At 48.5% G+C, this 24,736-nt stretch overlaps 4 protein-coding genes across 7 annotated transcripts in view; 2 read left to right on the top strand and 2 right to left on the bottom strand.

Moving 5' to 3' along the window:
- LOC111077321 overlaps positions 1-12,677 on the top strand; it is a 48,652-nt gene extending 35,975 nt beyond the window's left edge. Inside the window, 6 exon segments of the mRNA XM_041596280.1 lie at positions 5,148-7,617; positions 7,698-7,944; positions 8,048-8,249; positions 8,346-8,586; positions 8,716-9,418; positions 9,684-12,677. Of these exon segments, the coding sequence (XP_041452214.1) occupies positions 5,148-7,617; positions 7,698-7,944; positions 8,048-8,249; positions 8,346-8,586; positions 8,716-9,418; positions 9,684-12,564 (6,744 nt within the window). The 3' untranslated portion in view covers positions 12,565-12,677.
- Positions 12,678-15,953: 3,276 nt separating this feature from the next.
- Positions 15,954-23,439, top strand: LOC111077325 (homeobox protein Mohawk). 3 transcript variants are annotated; one of them, XM_022371551.2, is made up of 4 exons: positions 15,954-15,977; positions 22,124-22,185; positions 22,241-22,966; positions 23,030-23,439. In XM_022371551.2, the coding sequence occupies exons 2-4, from the start codon at positions 22,136-22,138 to the stop codon at positions 23,238-23,240; spliced, it is 987 nt and encodes a 328-aa protein (XP_022227243.2). In that variant the 5' UTR covers positions 15,954-15,977; positions 22,124-22,135; the 3' UTR covers positions 23,241-23,439. The 3 variants fall into 3 exon arrangements, with proteins under 3 accessions (XP_022227243.2, XP_022227241.2, XP_022227240.2); XM_022371549.2 differs by lacking the exon at positions 15,954-15,977 and adding an exon at positions 21,120-21,251; XM_022371548.2 differs by lacking the exon at positions 15,954-15,977 and adding an exon at positions 21,324-21,345.
- Positions 16,741-19,600, bottom strand: LOC111077324 (TBC1 domain family member 17). Its single transcript, XM_022371547.2, has 3 exons — positions 19,401-19,600; positions 18,417-19,305; positions 16,741-18,342 (listed from the first exon to the last, which is right to left on the bottom strand). Exons 1-3 carry the CDS (start codon positions 19,515-19,517, stop codon positions 17,216-17,218), a joined length of 2,133 nt encoding a protein of 710 aa, XP_022227239.2. The 5' UTR covers positions 19,518-19,600; the 3' UTR covers positions 16,741-17,215.
- Positions 23,345-24,575, bottom strand: LOC111077327 (39S ribosomal protein L10, mitochondrial). Of its 2 annotated transcripts, XM_022371552.2 has the most exons (3): positions 24,456-24,575; positions 24,270-24,379; positions 23,345-24,161 (listed from the first exon to the last, which is right to left on the bottom strand). In XM_022371552.2, the coding sequence occupies exons 2-3, from the start codon at positions 24,289-24,291 to the stop codon at positions 23,437-23,439; spliced, it is 747 nt and encodes a 248-aa protein (XP_022227244.2). In that variant the 5' UTR covers positions 24,292-24,379; positions 24,456-24,575; the 3' UTR covers positions 23,345-23,436. The 2 variants fall into 2 exon arrangements, with proteins under 2 accessions (XP_022227244.2, XP_041452230.1); XM_041596296.1 differs by having other exon boundaries at positions 24,270-24,575.
- Positions 24,576-24,736: the final 161 nt, after the last annotated feature.

Raw genomic sequence — 24,736 nt, forward strand, 5'->3', positions numbered from 1 at the left:
AGCTCCCCCTACCCGACCCCTTCCAGGGCACACGTGTATGTGTGCAGGCTCTGCCTTCTTTTGCTTACATTACACAGTTGACACAATGCGGTGCTTACTGCTGCTTTGCCTCCTCATTCTTCACTCGTCCATCCAGTGCACACTCACTCACTCCCACCTATGCTCTCTGGCTCTCTCTTGGTTTCTTCTCTCCCTCTGGCTTGGCGCTCTCGCTGCTTTCGGCTCTCACTCAGGCTTGCTATTGCTCTCTATCTCTCTCTCCCTCTCTCTCTCTCGTCCGCTCTGGCTGTTGCAAGTGACGCTTGCCGCTCATTCACCTCAGACTCAGACGACAGGCTTGTGTGCCTGCCTTCTGCCTGCCTGCGCTGCCCATCTCATTCATATTCACATTCACCCAAAACGGCGTTTGGCTTAATCTCACGATTGTTTGGTTTTTCTGCTCTGCTCTCCTCTCACTCAATACTTTCGAGTCTGGCTAGCTGCTAGCGGTGCGACGGCGGCGGCGACGGCAGCTCTCTGTATCTGTATCTGGCTCTTGGCTTGGTTTTGGCTGATTCGCATTCGATTTTAGCTGCCGCTGTCGCTGCTTCCGTGCGCGTACGCGCCTTGATGTGACTGTATGGTTGTTTATGTGCGCCTGTGTGTGTCTGTGTGTGAGAAGTGTTTCTTGTATTTGAGTCCGCAATGCGCTCGCTCATTATTTGTTTGAGCGCCGCGGTGTAAAGTTGTAAAAAGTCCAAGTGCTCGTCCGTGGAGGAACGGCGGTAAACGAGAACGAATCGGAACGCGAACGCAAAACTATTCTTGTCTCTGTCCTTTGCATATGTGTGTTCGTTCCCATAAGTGTGTGTGTGTGTGTGTGTGTGTGTGGTGTGCCTGTTTGTGGTAGAGAGAGAGATATAATAATCATAATAATCAAACGGAATGGAATAATGTAATTGACAACGTGCTCTCTTCATAGTCCATAGTTGTCTCCTCGAAACGAATCGAATGATAATTAGTGCTTAATTAAAATCAATAATCATGACGAGACCATAAAACCAAACAAAACCACATTCGATATCAATTCTCATTGTGATACTTGTAATATAGGCGGTGTCCATACAAAATGGAGGTTATTAAACCCATGGACTTTAGCAGCTTCTCTGCGTTTTGCGAGCATCTCAACAAATCTTCTGTGGCATCAGCAACATCGGCAGCATCAGCAGTGGCAACAACAACTACTACGGTTCCCTGTCTGAACAATGGAAATGGCATTTATTTGGAGGTAAAGCGGAATGACAATTTATTGCATGGGGCATCTCCTCTCTGTCTCGCTTAATTAGAAAGAGAATGCAAAGGGCAATGGAAACTGGGAACTGGTGGAAAAAAAAAGTAACGGAGCAAACAATAAATTTATGCCTATGGTGCTTTCAAGGAGTGGGTGGGAGGAGGGGAGGTCGGAGTCCAGTATGAAGGAGCATGTGTGTGGTAGCAGCAGTTTACATACATGCCAAAGAAGGAAGAAGACGCTTGCCGCTCTCACCTGCCAGCGCGGCTTGTGTGCCTGCCCTCCCCGCTCCCATCTCATCATATTCACTCACCAACCTTTGGCTTAATCTACGATTGTTGGTTTCCCTCTCTCCTCTCACTCATCTTGAGTCTGGCTAGCTGCTGCGGTGCCCCGCCGCAGCCTGTATCTGTATCTGGCTCTTGGCTTGGTTTTGGCTGATTCGCATTCGATTTTAGCTTACACTCACTCACACTCACTCACACTCACTTACACTCACTCACTAGCATATACACCTCCCCCTCTAGCACTAGCAATGCGCTCATTTAAATTCGTTTTTCCCCCGTTGGCCTCCCACTCCTACTCCATACTACCGCCTCTCTAGCGATTCTCGTACCGTACGGCCAGTTCCAAGTCAAAGTCGAAGTCAAGCCGCCATCGTTTTCGTTTCCCCACTAATAATCATAATCAATCGCTCGCACTTGTAGTATCGTGTAAATGCAGAAGACGATGACGGCGACGAGCGTCGACGACAGCGATATAACTTTGGAAGGGGGGGAGCAGTGTGTGTGTGCGCGCAAGCGAGATGCATATAGATAGGCGAAGAGGGTCTCCGAGAGTCTCTTTATCTGGCTTTGCGCTTTGTCGTTTGTTTTTGTTTGTCCCCCTTTTTGGATTTCGTTTCTCCTGTTCATTCGTTGGCGGCTGCCTCTGCCAAGGAGTATGGAATGGATACGTGGGGAGGGAGAATGGATAGGTGGGTGGTTGTGGGCTGGGTATGGGGAATTTGTTGTAGTAAAAAAGCCGTTAGCTGTATAAACAGAAACAGGCGAACAGGGTTGCCAGCCTGTGCGCCATACTTGGCATCCTTTTGGAGCAGCAGCAGCAGCAGAACCAGAAGGAGACGAGACCCAAACACAAACACAAACATATGTACATAAACTATCAAACAAACACTTGCACATGCAAAGACGAAACCACAGTGGAACTTGGCTAAGAAGAAACATGAACAAATTATAGAACAATACAATGCGCAACTTGTATAAAAGAATATTGGATAGGATTGTTTATATTAAAATCTGTATAAGAAAATATCGAATTAGGTGCCTGTAGGCGCTGCAAGAATTTCAATGATTAGAAATTTAATAATTGCACAAACTAGAATTTTCAAGAGTAGTCGTGGAAATACTTTTAAAATACAGTAACCTTTTGCTCCCTCACTTTATTTCTGGCCAAACATCAGAAGGTCGTCTTGAGGGGGCTCCACTGTAACGCCTAGCTGTGTTTTGGCTTGCATTTAGTTGTGGCTTTGATTTCACATTAGTTGAGATGGGCACACACTTACCAGCCATCCAACCCGCCAGCAGCCGAAGCAGCAACAACCTGGCAACACTTGCCCAGTGCTCTCCCTTACGACATTTGTATACGTAGTTTCTCGTTCCGGTGTCTGTTAAGGAGTGAGGAGTAGGGGAGACATTCTTCTTTGGACCTGGGGAGAAACAGCGGCAGGAGGAGCCCCTTTTGCAATTTTGTGTATTGCGATGCTACTGACTTTTCCTGGGCACCCATTATTATCATAACTAACTAGGAGAAGACGACACGTACACGTATACGTATATGAATATGTATTGTATAGAGGAGACCCTCCTCTTGAAAGTGTGTGTGTGTGTGTGCTGGAGAGTCGTAGTCAGTCGCTCCTTTACGGATTGTGTGCGGCGGCGGCAGGCAGCCCCGTGCAATTGGTCTCGCAGGATTCATTTGTTTGTCTCTGGGTGTGTGTGTGTGTGCGCGCCATTGCTGCTTCTTTGCCTCGTGCTCATGGTTGTGTCGCCTTTGGCCCTGTGCCCTCTGTCCTCTGTCCTCGCGCTGCCCCGTTAGAGCCGAGCAGAGCCAAAGCCAAAGCGGAGCGTTATTAGGGGTGTAAAATGGATTTTTTACTTTTATTATTATGATTTTATTGTATTTCCAGTTTCAGTTTGTTCGTATTTAGCCGTCGTCGCACGTTCTCATTCTCTCTCTTCCATTGTCTCTGTGTTCTGTTCGGTTCGGTTCTGTTCTGCTGCTCTCTGTTGTGTGCATTCTCCTCTCTCTTATTTTCATTTTCTGCCTTTCGCTTTTGGGCTTGCCATTCGCATTTTGTTTTTGCCTTTTCGCAAAAATTGTAATTCAAAAGCCAGGCGGCAGTCACTGAAGGGAGGGAAGGGATACACCGAAGGGGTATAGATGATGGTGATGAGTGTCTGCCTGAGCCCAGGAAGGAACACCCTAGACACCACCAACAGCAGTAGCAGCAGCAGCACCACCACCACCAGTAGAAACAGCACCCACCCCTCTGTGGGTCGTCTCGCATTACGTGAGGGGCGGCGGCGGCGGTGAAAAGAAGGGTTCTGTTCGGTTCGGTTCCTGGTGGACGCCGACGATTTTTAATTCCTTTTTCTTCTTTTGCTTTCGAAATTGTGTAAATATTCGTAATGAATTTGCACTTGCAAAATGTACATATCACATCCGGATGGATACGTCGTTGTTGGGTGGTGGGTGTTGGGGTGATGTGGAGGGGGATAGGGGTGCTGTTTCCAAGGGAGATGTGTGCGCGTGCGATAGAGGGAGGGGGTATAATAATTTATCCACTGCATGGCATACACGTTGCTCGACAACTGTGGGATAATTGCATGGAATTGTGGGTATTGTTTTTGGTATAGATAATACAACTACTCACTCATATATGTACATACATATGAGCCAATCTATTTTGATAAATACGACTTATTTTATTCCCATAATTGAGGGGAATGATTGAAATGGAATTACATACATAAATACGGTTGTGTTTAACTGTATTTATTGTACTTGAATTATATGGAAGGACATACATATGTATGTCTGTATGCCCGTATGTTCTTAGGGTGGAAACTATACATAAAAAAAGAACGCTTTTTCTTGAATTTACTAATTGTTTTCCGGAACAAAACGGATCCATGGTTAAGCAAAAAGGTTTCTCAACTTTGAAAACATATAATTCTGTTCTTTATCTGCTAGTATTGTCCTCACAAAATCCTCACTAAATATTCTCTTAAAAAAAACTATAGGGTTAAAGAGATTTATGTACATAGATTGCAAGGGAATTCCATTCCAATGAAACTGACGTGGAAAGAGCGAGAGAGTCGGGGACTAGAGACTAGACCGATATTGATCCCATATAATGCAGAGGAGAAATAAATGGAAAAAGTGATATGGAATGGTCCAGGTAAGGTGTTACATAGAGACGGAGAAAGAGGATGCCGTAAACAAGAGGAGATAATATATCCCGTTAGAGAGCAAAATCAAAAATAGTTGTGAAAAGCACATTTTAAATGTGAATGGGAATAGGAATAAATATCATCATATCAGAAGGTGTCTATAGATAAGCAATATCTTATCTTTGGTTTAAAACTCTAACAAATGAACTGGAATTTGCTTATGAGACGAGGGGCCTGGAAATGCCGTCTAATCTGTTGGCTGAGTCACGGAATGTGGTTAACAAAGTAAAATTACATCAGTTTCTTCCTCACGATCCCTACCACACTCCCCATATACAATATATGTATAAACTATGTAATTTATATCCCTCTTAAAGTGATTTCAATTGAACAATTTTTTCTTCGTTTTTTCCTCCTTTTAGAAAATGGAACGCCAGGGCAAAATGGAGATGGCGGCCAAGGAGCGCGAGGCCCAGCGACTGCAGCTTATTCCCAAAAAATGGAATCGCCGCGAGGAGTACGAGTTCCTGCGCGTTCTCACCGGCTACGGTGTGGATTTGCATTTGACCACACCCATGGGCGGATCAATGGGAGGCAGTGGCAGCAGCCTCACCCCCGACTGGACAAAATTCAAACAGATGGCCCATTTGGAGCGAAAGAGCGACGAAACTCTGACGGACTACTACAAGGTCTTTGTGGCCATGTGCAAGCGTCAGGCGGGGCTCAAGCTGAGCGAATCGGAGCGCGGACTGGAGGGCATCATCGAGGAGATCGAGAAGGAGCATGCTAAGCTCATACTGGACCGACTGGAGCTGCTATCGAAATTGCGCGAAGTGGCGCGCAATCCGCATCTGGAGGAGCGACTCAAGATGTGCGCCATGAATGCGGACACCCCCGACTGGTGGGAGCCCGGACGCCACGACAAGGAGCTGATTGCGGCAGTGCTTAAGCACGGACTCTATCGCTCGGAGACGTTCATCTTTAATGATCCCAACTTTAGCTTTTGCGAGTCGGAGAAGCGCTTCATCCGGGAGTTGGAGGCACAGATTCAGCGCACCATTAAGCTGGAGGCCTTCAATGCGGAGAAGGCGGAGAAGCTGGCCGCGGCAGAGAAGGCAGCAGCGGCAGAAGTAGCAGCAGCGTCGGCAGCGGCAACAGCAGCAGCAGCTGCAGCTGCTGTTAAGAACGAGGTGATCGACTTGGACGATGAACTGATGACCGATAAGAGTGTAATAAAAAGGGAGGCGACTCCTGCCACGACGCCCGTCAAAGATGAGGTCAAGGCGGAGGAGGAGAGCCCCGAGAAGAAGAAGGAAACACCTGAATCCCCGAAGGAAGCTTCCGCCAAGAAGAGCGAAGAGGAGGAGGCCGCGCTTGTTGCAGAGGCAACAGAAGATGCATCCAAAATCAAGGAAGAAGATGCAGTCAAGGCAGACTCCTCTCCAGTGAAAGAGCCTATCCTACCCGCCGCTGAGGAAAAGTCCAGCGAAGCGGAGAAGGATGCATCTGCTGCATCAGATGAGTCCAAATCCAGCGAAGATAAAATGGAAGGGGATGAGCCGATAGCCGAAAATGGGGAGGAGAAGGATGATGCTACGACGACGACATCACCAGAAGTGGAGGCAGAGGATGCATCCACAGAGTCTGCATCAGCGGAGGAGAAAAAGTCGAAAGCCAGCGATGAGGCCAAGGAAAAAACCGAATCCGTGGAAGATGAAACCTCCAAAATGGAGATTGACGATGGAGAAGTGGTTGCCACAGAGGAGAGGGAGAAGGAGAAGTCTGCGGCAGTGGAATCATCAGCAGAGAAGGAGCTCTCCACCGAAAAGGATGAACAAACCTCCGTTGTAGAACCAAAAGGTGATAAGTCTCCCTCCAAGGACAAAACTGAGGAGAAAGATAAAGACAAAGAGGAGAAGAAGGCGAAGGCACCTTCCGAAGAGGCAGAAGCTTCAGTGGAGAAAACGCCAACGCCAGTGGATGCAGAGGCAGAACTTACTGTCACACCCCCGAAAAAGGCGACAGAGAAGCCACCAAGTGAAGAGGAAATCCTGGATCTGGTTGCTGCCGGTCCACCCACCGATCCCGACGACGATGAGGTGATGAAGGAGAAGGAGAAGGCCGTCGAGGAGGAGTGCAAGAAGCAAGCCGCCGAGCTGAAGGCCCGCTTCCCCGATCTCGAGGTCATCCAACCAGCCACCGTGAAGCAGCAGAAGCTCGAGAAACCGAAGCTGGAGATGTGCATGATTCGCTGGTTCAAGGACTTCGCATTGGAGCGACGCATCGCCCACATCGTCACGTGTGTGGAGGCCAACAAGTGGCCGGTGGACAGCAAGTACAGTGCCTTTGCCAGCTGCAAGGGTGCCACCGATCTGAATATCGCCCTGCACGAGTCGATACCCCATCTGATGAACAGCGTGGAGCGACGCTCGACCACACCCGATGTGATCACCATCACGACGGATCAGGGCGTCACGAAGCATCTGCAGGCATCGCAAATGCAGCAGGTGGCTGCCAGCGGCAGCAGCAGCAACAACAACAGCTCCTCCGCGGGAGGACAACTCTCATCGGGAATGGGATCGGGATCAGGATCCCTGAAGCAATCGACGGCGACCACGCTGCCAGGTCTCGATGCCAATAGCATCAATGCGGCGGTGGCTGCCGCTGTGGCCGCTGCAGCGGCTGGTGGGAATCCCACATCGCTGTCATCCCTGCTGCCAGGCATGTCCCTGAGTGCAGCAACCGCATCCTCGGGGTCTAGCAGTGTCGGTGGGGGCTTGAGCGTCCCCAGTGGCATGTCCTCCAGTGCTGGCAAGAAGCGCAAGCGTCACATTGCCATCGATGTGGAGACGGAGCGGGCGAAACTGCACGCCCTGCTCAACAGCTCAACAAGTAAGTCGAAGTCCTGGTGGGACTATGATTATCCTTACATTCTCTTATGTCCACATACTTATGCCGTTTCCACATTTCAGTGGCACCCAAAGATTGGGAGAGTGAAATAGCCAATATGGAGGCTTTGACAGGCACTGGCTCTGGACGTGGACGTGGCGGAAGCGGCGGATCCTCCTCGGCTGCCCTGAGTGGCATGCAGCCGCCGCCGGCGCATCAGCACACCTCCCTCTCGCGACAGCAATCGTCGGGACAATTTAGCAAGCCCGCTGTGCCGGCCATGAAGACGCCTCCACCATCCATGGGTGCGCCCATGGATCTGTCCTCAAGGTGAGAGTCGCGCACGGGCAGACAGACAGACAGTCGCATCAAAAGAAGAAATAACTAATTCAACCTTTGATTTCTCTTCCCCGTCTCCCTGCCCCTGCAGCAGTCTACCCAAAATGAACATGACGGAAATGCTCAAGTCAGCCTCTAGTGCGGGGGCCATCGATCTAAGCGAAGTGCAGGACTTTTCCATGCCATCGAAAAAGTCGAGTGTCCATGCTGCCCTCAGCAGCGCCTTCCCCTCGATGGGGGGCAGCAAGAGCAAACTGGATGATACGCTCAACAAATTAATGAAAAAGAATAATTGCGTAAGTCTTTGGCGATAGCAAAAAACCGTGAACCCGTCTTTGGCGTACACCATAAACCGTTAACAATAAATCCTATTTGTCTTTTTCTTTTTGCAGACCATTGAGGAGCCAGTTATTGGCAAAGAAAAGAAACGCAAGAAGCTGGATGAGATCGTTCTGGGTCTCTCGGCCGCCAAGGAGCAAAAGACCTTCCCGGATCCATCGTTGCCATCCTCGAAGAAGCCCCAGATTCCGCCGAGTGTCTCGGTGACGCCTGCCAATATGCAATCGTCGTCCAGCCAGCAGCAGCAATCGAATCAAAAACCCTTCACCATCACTGTTACCACAGTGCCCGGAAGTGAGTTTGAGTCTCTGCGCTTTGCTTTTTTACAAATTGGCCCCCAGCGGAAAGCACCGCCACCACACCCATAGAATCTCTCGACTAATCTCTCGATCTCTCTCTTTTTCTCTCCACTCGTCTTTACAGAGTCCAAGGGCGGATCATCAGGAGGAGGCGGCGCAAGCTCCTCGGGCAGCGGCAGCGGCGGCGGGGGCTTGAGCGCCCTGCAGAACATGGCCATGGGCGGACTGTCGTCAAAGGACAGCCTGAATGCCTTGCTCGCACAGACCATGGCCACCGATCCGCAGACGTTCCTCAAGCAGCAGCAGAAGATGATGCAATTCCTGCCCCCTGCCCAGCGCAAGGCCTACGAGAACATGCTCGCCGAAATGGAGCAGGCGATGAAGCTCAGCTCCAAGTATTCCAATTCCCCCCACGACACCAAGGTCAACAAGTGGCTCTCGGACATGACCAGTCCACTGAGCGATCAGCTAAGCATTGACTATGTTGGCGGTGGCGGCGGAGTCGGCAGCAGCGGAGCTGGTGGCTCCTCCTCAAATAGTCGCCGCTCCAATCGAGGCGGCGGCAGTTCCCAGCAATCTGCAAGTGCGGCACAGCTCCAAAAGCAGCAGCAGCAACAACAACAGCAGCAGCAACAACAGCAGCAGCAGCAACAACAACAGCAGCAGCAGCAGCAACAACAACAACAACAACAACAGCAGCAACAACAGCAGTCGATGGCAGGGCCACAGAACCTCACGGGAGAGGAGCCAGTGCCAGTGATTAACAAGCAAACGGGCAAGCGTCTGGGTGGCAACAAGGCACCGCAACTGAAGCGATTAATGCAATGGTAAGAGCTCGTAGATCTCCAAAAATATTGCTGTTTGGCATACGAAATTACTCTAAAAGAGGAGCACGTTCCTCGACCTAAAGAGGAATATGCTAGTAGCCTTTAATCCCTCGAGACTTTTGTTTTTGTATCATTCGCAACGAATGTAGCCTCTCGATTATGGGAAATTTCGTTAGTCATTCAACGAACGTTTGCTCTCTCTCTGATGATCTTACGTTCTCTCTATTTTGATAACCAATTAATCGTCGCATCTTCTCATCCATAGGCTCACGGAGAATCCCAACTATGAGGTGGATCCCAAATGGCTCGAGCAAATGCAGAATCCCATGTCTGCTCCCTCGCCAAAGCCCAGCTCAATGGACAGCTATGGCTCGCCGGCTGTGAAGTCGCATGGCGGACGACCCTCTTCGAATTCCAGCAATGCCTCTTCGTCGTCCCACAACCAACAGCAGCAACAGCAGCAACAACAACAGCAGCAGCAGAGTGCCGCTCAATCGCCGGCTGGCAATCAATCGAGCCAATCAAAGAAGTCGTCGCGTCAACAGTCGGCTGCGGCGGCTGCCTTGGATCAGGCGGCGTTGCAGTTCAGCTCGCTGGCGGGACTCAATCCCAGTTTGTTGGCCAATCTGCCGGGACTGGGAGGCTTCGATCCGAAGAATCCGCTGGCGGCCTTTGACCCCAAGAATCCGCTGCTCTCGATGCCCTTCGGGGGCATGCCTGGAATGGCGAATCTCCCCGGATTGGGCAATCTAAACAACATGAATCTGTTTGCCAGCCTCGCGGGCATGGGAGGATTGGGTAATCTGGCGGGAATGGACGCCAATTCGCTGGCTGCGCTCATGGCTGCTGCTGGGCCAACGCTGGGGGGCCTCACAGGCGCCTCGGGCGGGGGTTCCGGCAAGAGTCAGTCGCAGGTCGGCGGTGGTGGCAACTCATCCTCCTCGTCCAGCAAGAAGAAACAACAGCAGCAGAGCGAGGCGGCACAACTGGCGGCCGCGGCAGCAGCCGCTGCAGCAGTGAATGCTGGCGGTGGCTCATCCGGTGGCGGAGGACAAGGAGGCAAGAATGCGGCAGCATCGCAGGCCTCCCAATTGGCCGCCGGCTTTCCGTTCCTCTTCCCCAATCCGTCGCTGCTGTACCCGCCCATGGGGCTGGGTGGCCTCAATCCCTACTCCCTGGGATCGAGTGGCCTCGGCTCGGCCTACGACCAGCTGGCCCAGCAGTACAACCTGCTGAACGGAGTGGCGGCCACCTCGTCGGCGGCCAACACCTCCTCGACGCAGTCCAAGTCTCACCAGTCGCAGTCCAAGTCGAGCAATTCTCGCAACTCGGCGGCTGCGGCGAATGCCGCCGCCTCCAACTCGGCGGCCAATCTGATGAATGCGATGGCCAGCATGAGCGGTGCCCAGAGCGTGGCCAGCACCGTGACGACGCCGTCCAGCTCCAGTTCGGGACGCGGCAGGCAATCGAGCAGCCGCAATGCCCAGGCGACGCCCACCGCGGCGGACATGGCGCAGCTGAGCAGCCTCCTGATGCCTGGCGCGGATCCCCATCTGCTGGAGTCGCTCAGCCGGATGAGCAGCATGGATCTAGCCCAGGCCACGCGCCTGATGAGCTCCCTGGGTATGCCACCGCTGCCGGCGCCCTCGAGCAGTGGCAGTTCGAGTGCCAGCAGCAAGCGGGCGGCCGCTGCCGCCGCCAACGAAGCCTCCAATGCCGCAGCGCAGGCGGAGAAAATGGCTGCCAAGGAGCAGCAGAAGTGGTTCGAGAGCCTTGCACGTGGAGCCCTGCCCACGGATCTGGCCGCACTGCAGGCCTTCTCACAGGGCAAGATGCCCTCCTCGTCGTCCTCCTCGAACACGGGAGGCGGCAACTCCTCGTCCAGCAAGAGCTCCAAGTCCGCCTCGAATGCGGCAGCAGCTGCAGCAGCGGCGGCGGCAGCGGCAGCCGCACAACTGCCACAGATTCCGGGAATGTCGAGCGACTTTTCGCAGGCATTCCTCGCTGAGATGGCCGCCCAGGCGATGGCTGCGGCCGGCGGCTCCCTGCCATTGAGTGGACCCGGATCGTTGGCCTCACTCGCGGGTCTTACGGGAGGATCCCAGGGCAACAGCTCCTCCGGCGGCAACAGCAATTCCTCTGCGTCGAAGCGGCAGCGGGAACAGGACGCCTTCAAGCAACAGATGGACTACTACACCAAGACCCTGGGTCTGGGATCGGGCATATCGCTGATACCCACGTCCTCGTCGGGCGGCAGCTCCAGCAGTTCGGCCAATGCTGCGGCTGCTGCCTACGCCGCCGCCCTCGACGCGGAGCAGCAACACCACCAGCAACAACAACAGCAGCAGCAACAACATCAGCAGCAGCAGCAACAGAAGTCGAAGCGATCCCGCAGCGAGATGCATCCCACGAAGGAGGAGCTGGCCAATGCCGCCGCCGCTTTGGCTGCCGGACTGCCGCTGAATCTGGGGGCCAGCATGAGCAGCATTGAGAAGAGCCTGAGGGCGGGAAGCAGCTCCAGCAGCAGCTCCACACCAGCTCCCATGTCCGTGGAGCAGGACAAGGTGACCCTGACGCCCTTGAACTCTGGCGGTGGTGGAGGAGGATCCTCCTCATCGAATGCGGCAGCTGCAGGACTGGCGGCCAATCTGCCGTCGCAGACGACCATCACCATAGCACCGCCCATCAGCAGTGGAGCGAGTACGAGCAGCGAGCGCTCCGAACGCTCAGAGTCGCGCATTTCCCTGACCATCACGAATGCAGCGGACGCCGCCAAGCTGCCTCCGCCCTACGAGGAGGCCGACGAGCTGATCATTCAGCCGATACTCAAGAAGCCAGCGGCACCCGGAAGCAGTCACGGCGGCAGTGTCGAGGATCTCGATGCCGCTGGCAACACATCGGCCGCCAACCTCAGTGGGTCATCCTCATCATCGGCCGCCGCGGCGGCTGCAGCGGCTGCCGAAGAGAATCGCCGGTCTTCCAATCGCCTGAAGCGACCACGCTCCGGCAACGACCAGGCAGCCGCCATGGAACAGCCGCCCGAGAAGCGACGCGAACTACGGTCCACCCGGCATACGCGCCAGTCGGCGGATGCCGCCACGCTGAATCTATCGGCGGGCAGCGAATCGGAGGACCGGAACGAATGAGTATTGCGGAGATCCGAGCGAACGCGCTAGCAGGACGAAAGGGCCCCCGAAAGGGGGGCCATAACTAGACGACAAAACCCCAAGGAGACGAAAAAGAAAGTAATAATCAAGAAGAAGAAGAATATAAAGATAAATGATAAGAAGATAGAGAAGGAGAAGGAAAAGCAGAAGCAGACCAGAACCGGAGCAAAAGGCGATGCTGAAGAGATAGCCGCCGCCGCCTCGTCCGCTGATCAAAAAGCTCGATTGCGTCGCTCGCGCCGAAAATTGAATTCTAGGCTATCTGTTACCACTAGATCCCTTAAGCTTAAAGTTGTGTAAAGTATAAGGAAGCATATATATATTATATATAGAACGTAGGAAGAATGAGATGAGAGCAACTGCTGCTGCAGTCGGAGGAAGACTGCTGGAGGATGACAACTGCTGCTGCTGCATGCTCTGGCTCTGTCCGGCAGTCGCGGACACTGCTGCAACACCGTCCGCACTGATGGTCAGAGCCAGAGCCTCAAAGAAATGGAACGATGGTGGCTGATTTGCTATGCGATATGCGGCGAATGCGAATGGTTCCCACCGATGGTGTGCTCCAACTGCTGCAAAATTTGGAACCCCAATCGGTGGAGGATCATTACGTGTGCGCCCGCAACAGTACAGCCACAGCCACAGCTACATCCACATCCCCGGCAGCATATACATAAATATCCATAATGTTACGAGTATATTAAAAAGCGCTTATAATTTAATTGTAACGAGAAGCAGAGTGCTGCTGCATGCTGCATGAAGATTATCCGTTATCCGTAAATTATTGCAACAAACACACGTAGCCGATAAGTCAAAAAGCCGATAAGCAGAGAAAGCAAAGCGCTGAAGGAATGTTTAGATCTTAGACCAGCGATACAGATCGATCCAAACACAACACATAATATGTATGTAGAATATGTAGATCTATACAGACTCCTCCACACTTGGGTTTCTCGCATTGCTGCGCTGTCCTCACACACATGAAAGTTTATACTATACATATAATAATGATGATGATGATACATACCTGTACATAATTTATGAACCCCCTACGAAATGGCTCTCGCATTGCTTAACGTTTTTAAGATTGTAAGACAGACACACCACACCGTGTATTCTCATACTGAATCATTTTCCATATTTTTTAACCGACCCCGCCACCGCCACCCATCACTATGTTGTATTGTACCGCCCGCCCTCTCTCTGTACCGTCAATCTTGTGTCTCTTGTCCTGCGTGTAATTTGTATAATTATTTTAAATCGTGTAATTAGTGAAAGGAATCCATGCCTAGATTATAATTTTAAATTTGTAATTTGTATGTTTTTTTAAACGCAATTTTGTGTGTCGTGTGTCCCCAACAAGATCCTATGCGATCCGATCCCCATCTGATCAGGCGCTTAACTAAAAACAAAACAAAAGGATGAAAGAAAGAAAAAACTAGAATGAACAATGTTTATTGAAAAAAAATAGAATTTTTTAATTAAATCAATTTTAATGTAATTGACGGATATGAGAATGTGGCTAAGCGCCGCGACACGCGCCTGCGCAAGAATGATACATGAAGAATTATATGAAATTATTTTGTTCGCACTCCACTGAACAATCCATTCAGACCAGACAGCAAGAAAGAGAAGAACGGAAGCGGATCAGAGCAGAGCAGAGCAGATCAAGCAACCAGCATAATATAGTACATATATGTATGTATGGCATACTTAATTGTAAGTACGAGTATAAATCTTAATTAAAGGTATAAATAATATAACAGCAGAACAACAAAATCAACAGCAACTACAGCAACAAGTAACAACCAAGCATCAACTATTGATATTGATGATAAATCAAATAAACATATAAAAAATAAATTTCAAAAATTACAACAAACTGTGTTTTCACTGTATAAAAGGTTGCTTTAACATACTTGGGACAGTCGATCTTAACGTCTGGCAAAGTATGCATGAATATAAATAATGAATTTAGTAGGTAAGGGAGAGGGCCCGGTTGTGGACATCGTTGGGTTTTTGCCTCATAACTTTTGACCAATTGCATTTTATACAAACATATGTGTACCAATTTAAAGATAAAGGTATTAGCCAACTATCAGTGAAGAATTGATTCCTTCATTCACACACATTTTATCAACAATTTAGTGAGTTACCTTTTTTTGATTAAAAGAAATATAGGCCCAGTTGTGGACCAACCTGAAAAATCCGCTTAAAATTAAAAAATATGAAAGAAAGAAAGAGTCGCATTGCTTGCATGTGGATGATGCAAAAATCCTCATCTTCGTCCGAAAGAGTGTTGGTACGCTTAGCTGTTGGTTTGGCTTTGCTGGTTTGATGCCTTTTGTCCACGCTTTTTCTTGGCAGAAACAGATGCCTGGCTTTTTTTTTAGCTTCGAATCTTTTCTATCTGCTTTATCTTTCAAAGAAGCAGTGCAATCTGGTGAAGTAAGCACGGAGATTTCCGTGCTTTGGTGTATCCGCTTGCAGAGGAAAAATTTCCTCAACAAGTGATAGGCAGCTCGTTGAAGATGCACAGTGGTTTAAATATTATTATTTTGTGCAACATTAGCAGAAGCAACGATATTATGCAGTTTCTCAACCAAATATACGCATTAAATACACGCAAAAAAAAAACAGGGTGTCCACAACAGGTATCATGTCGTGTGTCACAACCGGGCCTACGAGTAATAGACAATTTCCAAAAGACCAACAAAATATGTTGTGCATATGGTTAAAACGAAAATAATTCACAAACTACAATGACCACACTACATAGAAAACGAAACACAAAAATTGTTTGGCTAAATTTACATCCATTTTTTTCGCACTTCAAAAATAATAAAATTTATATAAAATGCTCACAGCATCCAGACCAAAGCAGCTGTTTGTTTCGGTATTAGACTAATACTATTAGTACAAAAACTGCGTATTGTTAGTGAATATGACTCCCATTACTCAGATCAGTAGCATCTGCTTGCTGTCAAAGTTTTTGGGGGTGCGTCACAGCTAGTACCTGGCCCTCTCCCTTAAATACAAAGTTAAGGTACCAAGAAATTGTCTAAAAGTGGTGGTGTAATATTTTAAACAAAACCAAAAACATTACAATAAACAATAAACCCGTAACAAATCATTTTTCGGCCGTCTGTAAAAGGCTAGCAGGTCTTGCTCAGCGGTCTGTGGGTTCGATCACTAACCATACAGTATGGTTAGTGGTTCGATGCAACAAATTTAATACGTTGCCTCGGCGACAGTTGAGTGTTAAGTTAGTGTTGAGTGTTGAATAATTCACAATTTCACAAGTATCGTATCATTATTCAGAATTGTGGTTCCACACAAACCAACAACAAAACCAGCCTCCAAAGTGTCCTAAACGATGTAATTTCAGACCCAAGGTAAAAATAGAAACGGTTGCCTTACAAAAAAAATCAGAATTCGCACAAAAAAATTAAACGAAAGGGAATGTTGTGAGCCACTTCTGTGGCCGCAGTTCTACTTACAGACATGGCTATATCGACTCAACTATTGATGCTTATCAAGAATATTTATACCTTATAGTGTCGGAAAAGTTTCGTTCTCTGCCTTCAGTTTTACCACAAATCTAATCTACCCCTTAGCTTTTTGGGTACGGGCAAAAACTCATTCAAAAATCGCCAAAATGATTGTATTTTTTTTTTTATTTATTGTTCATAAGTTCATATATTTCTATCACTAACAGTGCCATCTTTTTCCATAAGGTGTCCATCTGGACTCACCAATCTTTTACAGTTAAGCCTAGTAGAATACAACCGTGAAGTATAATCAAAATGAGCCAGCAAGAAACAAAAAACAGAAAACAGTTTTGGCGTGACCATTGCATTTTGAGAATCGAAGATGTGTGAAGATACTCGAAAATGGCCATCGCGAAGCATTTACCATGTTGCTGGCTGCTTTCTAGTAATTATGCCGACTGTCAGTCTGGATCTTTCCGATCCTGGGAAACAAGGACTTTCGTAAAATACTGGATCTAGCTCTTCACGATCTTAGAAAAGTTGGTGCTTCGCCGATCCCATTTTCCCCTAGCTACCGCTCCTAAAATTTGGCTCGGCAAATCATTAAAATACTGCATAGTCGTATAGCCTTCTCTCCAAGTTGCGATAGTTTTAAAATTTAAATGTATTGCATAATGCATTTTCATGTATTTACATATGTATTTTCACAGTAATTGAGTAAACTTAGAAGAGGGCAACAAAAGTAGCAGCTTCTGCGTGTTGAATTTTGATCAAATGAAAACGAACAACCCAAGAGTTCGAGGCGCGAGCCAGGTCCTATCTACTCAATCGTAATTAAAAACATTGTTTTGGTATACTTATTGGGGATTAATTGCTCTAGCCAATATGTGGGGTATGGGGCATGGGGCATGGGGTGATAGGGTGGGGGGTGATTGGAAAGAACTTACAATAAATACAAAACGTACAAATATGTATAATATACAATATATAAATCTGTGTATCAGCAGTTAAAGCACGTCGCTTCGCTTCGATGCGGTAGTAAACTTTGAGTCTTAAAGTCTAAGATAATTTGCGCATGATTTTTGCTAGGGGCTTTTGGCTTGGCTTGGCCTGGCCTGGTTTCCTTCCAGTTGCGATCCAAGTTAGTGGTATGTCAGGAAGAGGGAACGTTCGCAGGCCTCCTCCAGAAGGGCCTGTTGCCGTTGCTTCTCCTCAGGCGTCGGCTCGGGTACCAGTTCATCGAAGCCATCATCCGAGTAGGCGGGCTCCTCGTCCATTGCTCCCTCCGGCTCCTCTCCAGCAACAGGCGGCAGTAGAGGCTCTCCAATGATGAGGCGAATATCGTTGGGCAGCGTTTCGGATGCCTTCAGCTGCAGATAGATGGCTTCGGCAATTTCCAGGGTTCGTTGCACGTCAATGTGGCCAGACAGCTCGTTGACATGTTTCAGTATTTCAGTGAATTCGTACTGACTCTCGATGATCACATTTGTCTCCTGATCCAGGATGGCCACGGAGAAGAGCAAGTGAAAGTTGGGACACGGCAGACGTGTCCAGAGGCACTCCCACAATTTGAGCACATCCTCGTTGCTCAGCTCCCGCTTGTACCACACAAGCAGCCACCTAAAGCAAAAGTACATATTGTCCGAGTCATGGCTGCGCATGTAGTCAAATAATGGCGCATTGGCAAATTCGATGAGGCGCCGCAGCTGAGCAAACTGGTTCTTCATGCCTGCCTGGTCCATGTCGAAGTTGGTGAATACCATGTCCATGAACCCCACGAAGCACCAGAAGGCATCCACCTCGTCGACCTGAATCTCGAGAATGGGTGCCAGCAAGTCCGACATTCCTTGGACATAGCCAAGATCGAAGTTGTACATTACGTATGTCATGAGAATGCCCTGCAGCAGGGCCAGGTTGGGATTGTCCTCTCCGGCAAAGAACTGAAGCGAGCGATCGGTGCGTTTCACATCTTTCTCGATTTGGCACTTGCGTTCACGATAGCCACAAAAGTTTGCCTCCTGTGCTGTGGTCATTGCCAGCCATTGCGCCTTCATGTTGTAGTACTCCAGCGACTTCAGTTTGCGCCTCTCCATTCGCTCCGCTTCGGTGTCGGACCAATGATAGTATTTCAGCAAGTATTTCCACGCCTCGGACCGCAGCCCGTGGGATATGCCACCACGAAACACGATCTCTTTGATCCGGTCGCTATCCGAGATGCGCCCATCTGGTGTCTGAAACTCCAGCCACTGCGCCTCCGTAAGGGGCAAGCCTGCAACAAACAAACAAGCAAAATAATCGCATTAAAGTCAAGGAGTTAAGGATGTTTCTGATCTTAAAACGAACCTCTTTCCACTCTCTGGCGATCGGGCAAGTTGTTGACAATTTTCTCATCCTGAGCATTGAGGTTCTCTAGCTCGCTGTCCGCCGGTGACTTATCCGCACTGCCTCCGCGGCTCTGGCTGTTGGATGAGCAGGCGCTGTTGGTGCTGCCACTCAATCCAATTATCTGATAGTTATCCGGCGAAGTCTGACGATCGCCACTCAGCAGAGTGCCCGGCCTCGACTTTGGCGAGCGCTGGAACGGCGGCTGCACATAGTCTGGAATGTTGCCGAGGAAGCCAGCCAGCTTGTTGGGTAGCCAGCTCTCCCGCGGCAAATGACTGGACTTGATATCGCCAATGTCCAGTTCCGCAAAGGTCTTTTTCAGCTTTTGATTCTCGGTGGTCAGGATGGCATATTCCTCGCCACCACGAGTCGCCTCGGAGCTCTCGATGAAGTGCAGATCCCGCATGGAGCGCACAAAAAGATCGGCGTTTCCGTGCTGAAAAAAGAACTCGCTGTGGACGCCGCCACCGGACTTGCGGATGAACCGTATGGTCTGACCGCGATGACGTACCTCGACCGCATCGAGCTCGTCCAGCACGACACGCATGACTCTCGCGCGGGCTGGAGTTCCATTGCCTGGTTCGCTGGGCTTTGTGTTGAAGGCGCGGCACTCGGAGGTGGTGCGGTTCCGCCCTGATATTCTGTCCACCAGTGCCCAGTCCCCCTGGTCCTGGCTGTCGTCGGCTATCATGATGCTATCGTTTGGCTGCCATTCCAGATACAGACGGCGGCGTGGCAGCTCCAACGATGTATACTCCACCAATGACAAGGAACCACTTGTGTTTAGGTCAGATATATGCTCGGCACTGGCCTTTTTCAGCAGCACCCCATCATGAGTAAACAGAATCTGCATAGCGGACAGAGCAGAGCATGCAGGCGAAAAGCGTAATAGAATATGTAAAAATGGATCATGAGTCAGTTGAACAATAAGAGAATACTTACGTTACCCGTTCCCTGGGGTGGCTGTGGAAGAGGCTCCTCCCCTGCCGACATTTGCGACTCGGTCAGGACACCTAACTGGATCTGCTGACAGCGGTCATAGCGCACAGATTCGTTCATAGCTGGCCGATTTTTCGTCTTAACTTTTAATTTTTTTTTCTTTGTTTTGATTAGAAAATGCGACGAACAGAGTGACCGCGGATCTATGCATAAAATATACCGTCTGACCCCCAAAAATACACCCCAAATATACCTTATCATTTAAAAAAAAAATACCGTAAATATACTGACGGACGCTACGATTTATTTCCTCAATTTTTATATTCGATTTAATACTACTAACTAGTTAGGACTTTAACCATTAAACATATCATTTTATCAGACAGATGAATCAATTTTCTACAATATGGCTTTTTTTAAAGATTAATTTTCTATATATCAACGAATTATTTGTGGAGTATGGCACTTTGTATACCCTATTGGAACTGGAACTGGCAAAATGTTCACAGAAACGAATATGTAAAATATTCGATTAAAAAAAATTTTGCCGATCGATATCGATATTGTGCATTGGTCAATTTTAAAATGCAAGTTTAACGGGCTTTTCTGGTATGTGGATAGGAAAGCGTTCGTGTACGTAAAACAAAATTTGCGTAAGAAAAACAAAAAGATTTCTTTAGAAAAAAATAATTTGTTTAAGAAAACAAAAAAAGTAATAATGCCCTTTTTCACCAAGACCACATTGCGATCTGATTTCTGTAGTAATAATTTCGCCTTCTTTCCTCTTGACTCCTGCTTCGTGCTTTTGAGTTTTGCATTTTGAGTCTTGCCTTTAACCTCTCCCCTTCTTGACATTTGTCTTTTGCGGTTCAACAAACTTTTAATTTTCTATACTTCTGGTGGGAGGATCAAATAACGGTTCGTTAGCGGAAATCATTGGCCGAAAAGGAACAATCTAAAAAAATAATCAGGTCGCTGGAGCCAACTTAGCCAATAGGCTGTGGGTTGTTGATTCCAAAAACAGCCCTACACAAATATGTATATAGATAATTTGTATATTTTTTCATTTGTGTAAAAGGTATATTTAGTCCTTCGGGCCTGGGTGAGCATTGTACGGGGCCCTTATAAAAAGCTTGCCCGTTTTCTTATATGGGCCATACCTTGCCATGATCCAGTCGATTGATCGTTTCGCGGGTATAGAAATTCAAATAAAAAAACAGAAGAAGAATTTTTCTGAGAGACAACAAAAGCCCACTCGCGTCCAACGATTCTGAGTCTCCCATTGTCTCCCAGAGCATAGAGCTTTATATGCTCACGATCGGCTTAATAAACTTCTTTACTAGGATTAGGAAGTGAACGACGATTAGTTGACCCCCCAAAGAAACTGTTATGAACGCGTGTTGGTAAAAACCACTTGCGACACACTTTATATTTCCTCACGTCATGGCCACCGACCGACTCATTCCATCCCATCGAATACTGCAGCAATGAAAATTATATCGAGAGCGAAAGTAAATTCGCATGCCGTGCACTGAGAATACTCTGTAGTCTTTGGACTGAGCCGACACGATGCTAATCGAATTCCGAAAGAACTGCGATGCGATCGTTTCAGAATAAGCGCATACGCTTATTTATTGTCGTGTTTTGTAAATAGATTGAAAGTGCCTGCTTCATTCGGGTGATAAGTGTTGAGTTCTTCGTTGGCCGAGAAGCATCTTCGGGGCCAGTTTTGAAAACTTGTGAGAGCGTTCAGTTCGCGCCAGTACGTCCAACGAGCGATACATTTGACCATTCGTCGGATTCAGATTCTCAAATAGAACACAATTAAAAAAAATTCAAATTGCAAACTTACAGGTGGGTGCAGATACTGACACTATTCGCAAAACAAATCAGATGATGCGTGGAAGCTCCAAATGCACCTCAATTTGTGTCCAGTCCAACTAAAATGGTTGGTGTTAAAATTCGGTTGAAAAACAAGCCATTGGGTGCTATAGTAGGATTATATAATAAATTACCTGAGAGTGTCAACAAAACTGCAAATGCATCTGGATATCGGATATCCCCAGCATGTCTGCATTTCTTTTCCCCACACGTTTACACGCAAAATAGAAGCATAATGTGCCATTTAAGTTTAGGGACTCGTAGATGAAAAATTAGCTGAGAATCGTAAACATTATGGATCTCTATCCATTGTCACACTCAATAGCGTAGAGGTATAAATATACCTATTTATATACATATGTATGTATGTATGCACAGTTTGGTTTGTGGAAAAACATGATTCGTTTTATTAATGAATTTCTCAACTGAGATGCGAGACAAAACTGTGACCTGCGAGAATCTGTAAACATGAGAACAAATCTTCAGGGGCTATGGGAGACCCTTAACATACTACATTTTGATTGCAGGGAAATCTTTCTCTTTCTCTCGGTGATATCCAACGCCAATTCTCTCACCCTCGGGTGAACCAACTGATCTTTCTATCCTCTCTCTTTGACAAAGCCAAAATATTTGTTTCGTTTCGTTAATTTGAGAGAACAAAAAAAACGTAAGAAAAACAGCAACAGAGCCAAAAAACATGAAAATTCGTCGGGTCGTCCAGAAATAGCGCCACCCACCGAAAGTTTTGAAATTGAATTGACTTACAGAGTATTTTTAAATGATTGGCTTTATTATCGTTAGCAATGGCCTGCCAGATCGTTCATTCGTGTTCTCTCCACTTGCAGAGTGCCAGTGCCATGGAGAAATCATCGTCTTCGCGACCCAAACGCAATCGTCGCCACAGCAGGTATGTGATTTGATCCAACTTTGATTTGAAACACCTGATATAATGGCCTTTGCAGACGAGCCTGGCCACCAGAGGATGAACTGCAGCAGCCGATGCGAGCCGCCAAGCGTTTGTTCACACCAGACATTAAGCGCATGCTGAAGGATTGGCTAATCCGGCGGCGGGAGAATCCCTATCCCAGCAGGGAGGAGAAGAAGCAGCTGGCAGGAGAGACTGGCCTCACGTACACCCAGATCTGCAATTGGTTTGCCAACTGGCGGCGGAAGCTGAAGAACTCGGAGCGTGAGAAGGCCAAAAAGTCGTGGGGACATCTCATCAAGAACTACAACCACAATGCGAGGGGGAATGTCGAGCAGTTTAGCATCTCATCGGAGGACAGCATATGGGAGGAGGAGATGCGGCCTTGTGTGGGGGAAGATGACGATGGGGACTACGATGACGATGAACTGGAGCTGTCCAGCCACAGTACTGGCAGCGATGGCAACGCAAACAATGCCACCACAGCTGTGTACAAGCCAAACTTTTACGTGGAATCTGGGAACATGTCGGAGCACAGCAATCATCGCATTCCCATGTTGGCGGCCCAGTCCCCGGTGGGCAGACCAAAGTACAAGCACCAAATGATGGAGAAGTATCTGCGGGATAGCACTGCAGAGGACGAGGCGTCGGGGACCACGAGCACACAGCCAGCCACCGCCACCCAGCTCAACAAGTGGCTGGAGAGCGCAGCGAAATTCACGCCAGACCGAAACAACTATCACATCGAATGGAACACGAGCAGGTAAGAAGCACCACCACCTCCATCGGCAGATTGGTTTACTATTAAAGCTGAACTTTCAACTAGACAAAAATGTGGCAGTGGGCAGGGTCAGGGTCAGGAGCGAACTGCCCAAAGCCAAGTGATCTTCACCAGCGATGCCACGACCACGGCAGCGGCACGCGCTGATGGCTGGATGCTGCACCACAAGGACGAACTGGATGCCGCCGAGGCTCTGGCGAATCTCGCCTTCAACTGCAGACAGCGCTGGCATCACATGACAACGATCAGCTCCTGAGAGGCACCTGCACCGCATCTGCAGTTTCTGCACCCAAAACGCATCTGACGCCATCATTCCAGCAGAAGATTCAGGCCCGTTGGAAAAGTGCAATCTAGTCATAGTTAACATTTTTAGCTAGTTAGCTAGTTTAGTATGAAAGACAAATTAATCACTTTTCGCTTTTCTTGTTATTTAACAATTGTTATTACAAATATTATGACTCGTCCGCCGTCTCTGTGGTGGTATTGCCCTTGGCGTGCACGTCCAGGACCTGCACTAGATTGCCCTGATGCGTCTGCAGATGCTGGACTAGTTGGCCAGCTGCCAGGTTCAGGGTTTGGACGAGCTGGGCCTGGGCCCCCTGCAGACTCGGCATTTGCGCATAGGCCATCAGCTCGTTTCGGCTGAGCAGTGTCTTCTCCACAATGCCGCCCAGCAGCACCATCTGCGGCACTCTGCGTGTGATCTTCAGCAGTGGGGCAATCTGCTCCTGATTTGGGGAGAACACAATGCAGTGGTTGGAGTGAAAGAGCGGCATGATGGCCTCATACGGCGTGCCGGTCACGGCCTGGTCTATGATCTTGCGGCCGTACGACTTCAAATGCAGGTTCTGTTTATGCAGCTGGACGCGCACCCGAAAGATCTCGTCGGAGGTGATGGAGTTCAGGTGAAAGACGGCCACCAGCTGCGAGTGATTCAGCCAGTTTCGCACTTCCCGGGCAATGATCTCGTTGTAGGGATTCTCCAGCTGTTCCTTGGTGCGTTCTGCGCGGGTCTGGAAGCACGAGCGTGCCTTTGGCAGCTCCGGGTATTTGGGCTGTGTGACGGCAACAACACGAGCACGCTCATAATGCGGCTCCTTCGGACGCTGTATGTTGATTTTTCCACGAAAACGGAGGAACTGCAGCACCGGACTGCGTGTAGTAGTCAGGGGCAGACCTGTAATTGACAGAGAACAATATTTTAGCGGATTGTATAACAGCAACCAGCCAGACATTGAGTACTGCAACAAATGAGCCTGGTTATTTAATTGTAGACAGCGCTTACTTCTCTGCATCAAATTGGCCATTTCTTGATGTTGCTTTGGGACCTTAAATGGTATTCTATTTATATTTTATTCACAATTTAAAAATAAAAGTTTAATTCACTTGGTGGAACTATGAAGAAAGAAGAAGAATTTCTAGTGAGTGTAAGAAACGAGGGCGAAATGCTTGCCGTTGCAGCCACACATACAATGTCACACGCGGTGGGCAGAGAGCTCCAATTATTCACACCAGTATCTTTTATTATTCACAGTTCACATATTTAATTGTAATATTTACAATTTTTAATATTGTTGTGCGCCTGACCCTCATATATATACCAAAATATACTAAAGAAAAAACGAACTTAACCCACTTAAACCCCCCTCTATTTAAAAAATATACTATACTAATATACTACTGTATTAAATACCGACTACCGGTTGAAAATACCAAAATAACAAACAAATTAAACTATTCAATACTCGTGCT

This window comes from Drosophila obscura, unplaced genomic scaffold, assembly GCF_018151105.1.
Source record: "Drosophila obscura isolate BZ-5 IFL unplaced genomic scaffold, ASM1815110v1 contig_14, whole genome shotgun sequence".
In the NCBI taxonomy this organism is placed as follows: Eukaryota; Metazoa; Arthropoda; class Insecta; order Diptera; family Drosophilidae; genus Drosophila; species Drosophila obscura.